General features: G+C 33.2%; 1 protein-coding gene across 1 annotated transcript; it reads right to left on the reverse strand.

The window, feature by feature from the left end:
• Positions 1-4,042: 4,042 nt before the first annotated feature.
• LOC127738863 (uncharacterized) lies at positions 4,043-6,389 on the reverse strand. The gene is made up of 2 exons (XM_052250316.1): positions 6,342-6,389; positions 4,043-5,769 (listed from the first exon to the last, which is right to left on the reverse strand). Exon 2 carries the CDS (start codon positions 5,753-5,755, stop codon positions 4,058-4,060), a length of 1,698 nt encoding a protein of 565 aa, XP_052106276.1. The 5' UTR covers positions 5,756-5,769; positions 6,342-6,389; the 3' UTR covers positions 4,043-4,057.
• Between the last annotated feature and the right edge of the window lie 546 nt (positions 6,390-6,935).

Below are 6,935 nucleotides of genomic sequence, written 5' to 3' on the forward strand. Positions count from 1 at the left end.
TACTCTTTGCTAGTGGCAGTCCATATTTCCTGCCCTTCATTCCAGTTGACCCACTTTTGCATATTCTTCTTATTGTTTTAACTGTTAATTTCTTCTCATCCTGAAAATGCATGGAATATTTCCCACTGGATTTTAGGCAAGCATTCAGCAATCTTGTCTCAACATGAGATCACCCACGGTTTTTGGTGGGGTTCGAGTCGCTCAGCCTTTATATTGAAAGTTTTCTATACTGTGTTTTGTATACTGTTCATTCATTTTGTTGCTTTTGCCTCTCTGTTTTTAAGAACAAAACTAACTTTTGATCTTTTTAATATCATTAAATGATTCATTATCACACATAACAAGGTGGTTTAAAATATACATGTTCTGACCATTGAAGTATCATATTGTCAACATAATACTTTGGTGATCTGACATAAAAATTATCATAATTAACAAATATGCAGTTACATATGACATACAAATCTTGAAGCTATATTTTTTACATATGGTTTTATGTTTGCAGATCTCATTGGTATTTATCTAATTGTGAAAATAACTTGTTTAACATACAAAAAAATAACAAAAATACTGTGTTAAGCATACAAAAATGCACAGCAATTCGTTCAAAATAATGAGGGACATAATGATTATAATATGCAAATGATGCGTTTGATGTGTAAAGTTATTGGAAGTTTGTAAACTTTGGTCGAAGCAGCTTGTCAACAGCAGTAGAAAAGTAAATAAATTTAATTGTTGTCCTATAAGGTAAATCAAATACCATACACTTTTATGGTATAACTAATATATGTTTTTGAATTTTAATATATAATAATAAATTTACTATAAGAATATATATAAACACTCCGCCATAAGTTAAGCACCACCCAATATAATTTCAATATACTATTTTTCGTAATGAATTTTTTCATAAAAGAAATATTTTATATTAAAACTGTAAACAATGGGTAATTTTGTGATACAGGTCAAATGTCAATCGATTACATTTTGATTGTTCAAAACCAGGCTAATGCGGAGATAGAACATACTGGGTCAATTAAAAACCACCCGAGAGCAGAAAAACCACGTAAAACTACTCCAAGAGAAGACAGAAATCTTTCTCGGCAAGAAGATTGAGACATTTCTCTTCTGCTGATCAGCTTCGTAGACTTTGGCGTATTGGGGTAGAGTAAGTGAGCGGACTGTGATTCGTAAATTGAAGAATTCACTGATATGATGAAGTCGTTTCTTGGTGAAGCTCGTCGACAGCATAACACGTGTTTGGAGGGAACGAAACACCGCATATAGGAACAATACCTCTCTTGGTACAACAGCTTTCGGTGGCGGCGGTGTAACAATATGGGGATGTTTTCCCATAACTGGACGTTTGGTATATATGTTATTGACGATACCTTGAATGAACAAAGAAACCTGTATGACATCCTGAACATCATAGTATCGCCTCATTTTGATAATCACGCGTTAGCTGATAGACCAGTCTTTCTCTGGTGGAGAGTTGTCTCATTGGCAATCATACCACATCTTCTAATTTTTATATTTCAAGATGACAAAGTGAGACCTTATCGCACAGGAATTTTCAACGCATACCTGACGTCGAAATCAATATACACTTTACCTTGGCAGGCTATGTCATCAGGTATGAACCCCATTGAACATGTATGGGACTTTAACGTCCGTAACATAAACCAGAGACAGCCAAATTGTTTAACAATTCCAGAATTAAGGTTCGCATTGGTACAGGAATGGCAGAAATTTCCACAGTATAAGATACGACGACCGGTACAGGAAATGAGGAGACATGTATTGAATTTCTACCGGAAGCGCGGAAACTATTCACAAAATTGATATTATTAAAGGGTCATTAGACTCAAATTCTCATATTTGATTTATAACATACTAAAATGTATACCGAAGTTATAAAAAGTCTAAAATAAACAATTTACAATGCATTGGCTCGATAATATGTATCAGCATTTCGTGTGTATTTTAGTCTAGACGCCATCTAATTAACCATCGATGTGACCTCCGAAAACTGCCGATGGTCATGTAAACATAAATATAGATATAAATAGATAGCGAACTCGTGTAATTGGATTTTTCTAGGTCTGTTTGATATAATATTATAGGTTACAAATATATGTTAATCATCGTATTTACCTGTATAAGAATGAGTTTTTGTGGATCGAATCAGTCAATCAAATGGTTTATCATTGTTTCACTTTCAATGTTGACATTTTTTTCCTTTTAATAACTGAACACGTCTAATTCATGCGTAACCCAACTCTAGCTAAGGGGTTAAATTGAAGGTCACATGAATACGGATTCAATCACGTCGAATTATTCACTTACAAGTGAATAATTCATCAGCGATGTTTCTTCCCTTATTTTGACAAAATTGAACCAAACTGGCTACTAAAAGAAATTATTATTTCACTATTTTACTTTCATTAAAGACTGAACAAAAAAAAATCATATTTTATTTTGTTTATATCTCGTAGCTAATGCCCCTTTAACCTTAATTGACAATAAATGTATACTTGATTGTTTTCCGAAAAGTTGAAAATTGTATTGTTTTTTGAAATTAGTAAAAATGATGACTTATTAATTTTTTTTAGTGATTTTAACTTGTTGTTTTAACGTAAAATTGAAAGTTTCCTTTACAAAGCAGAAAGCATAAAAATCCTATTTTTTAGATTTTTTTATATTGCACAAGATTTACATTTTACACAAACAATGTCAACACGATTGACTCATATTCAAAATATTAAATTTTTGGATTGAAAATATTTTAATGTTAAAAAATGGGTGGTGCTTAACTAATGGTGGAGTGTACACATCCCAGTAAATGCGATATAACATAGCTTGCATTTCCTATTATGATTTTCATGATAGAGGTTGCTGCTTACAAGGAAGCTATTGAACCAAGGGTTCCAAGTGGTAAGTTGTAGTCATCCCCTCGAAAGATTTATGCACGCAAAAACGATTTGGTTAAAAGTTACAGAATATCTGGATCATAGCTTATCACGGATATGTTCCAATTGTCGTAACCGCTATCCCGTCCTCTTTTCTCGATTTTTACACCGCTGAATGTGATTAATCATCGAATATTTACTAACCGTGAGCAATACGACGGTTGCAACTTACAGTGCAGGAAATGCTTACCCTTCCAGAGCACCAGCAATTAACCCAAGTTTTTTTTTCTGTTTTGGTTTGGTTCTTGTTGCTCGGTTTTTAGTTTTCTATGTCAGTGTTTTGTTAACTTGTACATTTTTTCATCTTCTTTAGTTTTTTGTCATATCAATGATACTTTCTTCCCACTTATGTGTTTCGAATGTCCCCTGGTTTCTTCCGCCTCTATTTTATATATGAGGACGGAGAAACAGGCGGTTTAAGGATCAATGATTATCATTTAACTTTTCTTTAAATAACATATCGATCCATTTAGAAAGTGATCAAATTATATAGCAAAAGAGTTGTAATCATACATATGTGAATGTTATCCTATTTCAGGGTTTCTTTTTCCATAAACTGACATCTTGATATTTTTTTATGAATGTAACTTAAACGCTTGGTAAACTAAAAAAAAACGGAAAGGTATTTACCAAGGCAAATATGCTAAAAATTATCTATCGTAAAGGATCGTAAGATACAGTCACAGAAATAATTATTTTGATACGCCTAAACAAGTGACAACTCTACGACAAATCTATCCATTGGATCACCAGTGAAGGTGATACACGACTGAAAACACATTATATATTCATAACTACTCTAAATATCTATATATTTTCATTTATTGTTGAGTACAAAAATTCTCATTTGAATTGTTTTGCATTTGTCATTTCGGGGCCTTATATAGCTTACTGTGTGGTATGGGTTTTTGCTCATTTTTGAAGGCCGTACGGTACCTATAGTTTCGCGTCATTTGGTCACTGGTGGAGAATTGTCTCATTGGCAATCATGCCACATCTTTCTATTTTCATATCAGGTGGATCTATACCATTGTACTCGTTTACAGGTGCACACGCTAACTACAGTCAGCATCAGCAATACGCATTTAATCAAACATAACACTGTATAAAAAAGCAATTCCGTCGTGCTTGTTGCACACCAGTAATATGTTCGTTTCCTTGTTGTAATATAGACGTGCGGGTTTTTCAAGTCCGTCTGCTCGGGTAAGTAATGTTTTCCTAACTTTCCCATCATTTTGCAATATCATAAGGTTATTAGAATGTATACCCAAAACAAGTACATTTTGGGCACTGTCAGTGGCAATGCCGCCCGGGGCAGTAAGTGATTTATCCTTAAAATTCCATATATTGTTTCCACTTGTAGTACAACAGTAAACAGTATTCGTAATAGGCGCGGTGTAGTAGATTCTGTCTTCGTTCGTCGTGATATTATACACAGACATGTCACACTGGGTTGTATTAAGTATAGTTCCTTCCATATCCAACACCACGATTCCTTCACAGAACACTACAACATAAATCTTTCCATCACTGTGTGATATCCCCCGACAGTGGTTTTTTAATCTCACTGTTTTTAGAACGGTCATTTTCTTTAAATCTATAACTTCGATGTAGTTCAGAGTGTTATAAGAAACAGCTATTTGATCAGTTTCTATTACTGTCAGATTCCATGGCTTTCCAGAGACGGGTATATCACGGATAAAAAGTCCGAATTCATCATACTCCATAAGTACATTCTTCCCAGCGTTGTCAGCAAACAATAAGTTACCATTTGCCAATATTGCACATCCTGTAATATCCATTGTCTTTCCTTTTTGCTCAATTGTGACCTTCTCTCGCAGCTTTAGCTTTGTATTATGAACAGATCTTGTAGTTGGTACTTGCTGTCTTGTTGGTACTTGTATTTGGGCTTGATCGATTTTTGAATCCTTGAATGGACAGTTGATGTTACTTTCGTCGACTTTTACTCTAGCAAAGTAGTCGACATCTTTCAACAGTGAAGTAATACCCTGGTGTATCTCTATTTCTATGTTGTAATTCCTAACGGAAGATAAGGCTTTTGTTATAGACTTTACCTCGTCGTGTATTTCTTTATTCATCTGATGTGTACTTAAAAATACCTGTATGTCGGGAGCAAAACGTTTCAGTTGAGATGTTTGTTCTTGGAAGCGTTTAATTTCTTTTTCCATTTCATTTAGCTGGTTCTGTATTGTCCAATATTTTGATTTAGAAGAAGTATGTATTGTTGTCAACTCATTTAATAATTTTCTTTCCAGATCATCTAAATGTTTATTTATAGCTTCCCTCGTATCAAAAATACGCTTCTTGATGATTTTTTCTTGTATTTCGATTCTTTCGGTTGCAGCCTTGCGATCATTAAGACATTTTTGTATGTTTACTAATGTTTCGTTAATTGTATGTTCCAAGTCCGTCAGAGCAGTTGATGTCTTTGCATTTTTCGCTGCTTCTGCAAGAGGAATTATGGCGTCTGAGCATTCTTTATGCTTCGTTGGAAAGCATGCAATACAAATAGCCTTTTCATGTACTTTGCAATACATCTCCAGTTTGGACCCGTGCTCCTCGCACTGAATACAAACATTCACATTTTCAATTTTACGGTAGTCTTCGATTACGATCAAATTGTGGTCTCTCGTTATTCTCATTGACTTATGTGCCTTTTCACATACATTACAAAACCCTTCGTTGCAATCCGTGCACCATTGCTCTGCAGTCTGCGTGTTACCTTCGTGACCACAAGGTCCACATGGAATGAATGAAGCCATATATCTCAACACATCTGGTTATGAAAAAAGAATACTTTGATTACTATAAGTAACTAAATATTTTATACGATTAAGTTTATGTATCGCCATATAACAATCAAAATTAGCTTTTTAGCATGCATGACTATCTATGCATATCGTTTTTGAACGACAAAATTGTTTAATCAAACAATAATGTACTTATGGAAAATAAATAACAAATTGTAAAAAAAAACATGCGTTTGTTTTCCTTGTTCACTAATTGCAATTTCAATATGCATTTATTTTTATTTCGAATATGTTTATACTAACTAATTTCTTTCGTTTTGTTACTGTTTTAATGTTTCAGGTAAAAAAAAACTATGCGATGTTTTATGATTGCATTTAGAACAACATTCGTCAAAAATACCACAGGATAAGAGAATGTTTAGCCTCTAGTTGAGCCTTCTATTACCAGATAGCAGACAGCAAAAATAGGGAAGTAGAATACAAAACTTGGGTAAATGATAATATTGTAAAATTAGAAAACAAAATATTATTAAAAAGGGTTATTTCAATAATATTTCCTATAAAAATGAAATAGAAAAGCTATGAAAAATATACTAACCAACAAATAATCACATTTGAATACACCCGTTTCACATGACAGTGTCATTCTATTGCATCATTTGAATAACAAAGACCAACACTGTCACGTGGTATAAGATATAGTGTTTCAAGCGCGTATATTTAAAAAAACTTAAACAAGCTTGATGTACCAACATCATTACTTGACACACAATAGGGAACTTACATTCAAAAGTTGGTAATTATACAAATTTTAATAAGAGGTGTATTAGTTAGGAATACCAGGTACATGATAATTTCTAAGAAAAAAAAATGCGCATCGAAATAATCAGCCAACGATTGGAGATTCTAGGATAGTTATTGTTTCAACCAGAGACATATATGTGTATATATGTCTCTGTTTCAACGTGGAGATTGGAAAGTTTGTATCACATGACATTTGTTATGCATTCACCTAGTTTTTTATAGAGAAATTAAGCAAATGGAATAATTTGAATAGAATTCTCTATTTCAACAATTTGACCAAAATTTTTCATCGAGACGATAGATCCCAACATTGCATATATTTCTATATAATTATATATCTATTTTTATATAGATGATGTTCTCTCCCTAAATAATACAAACTTAAATG

The sequence above is a fragment of the Mytilus californianus genome, unplaced genomic scaffold (assembly GCF_021869535.1).
Source record: "Mytilus californianus isolate M0D057914Y unplaced genomic scaffold, xbMytCali1.0.p SCAF_4, whole genome shotgun sequence".
Lineage (NCBI taxonomy): Eukaryota > Metazoa > Mollusca > Bivalvia > Mytilida > Mytilidae > Mytilus > Mytilus californianus.

Coding starts and splice junctions, on each gene's coding strand:
- LOC127738863 (XM_052250316.1), bottom strand. CDS start 5,755: ATGGCTTCATTCATTCCATGTGGACCTTGTGGTCACGAAGGTAACACG.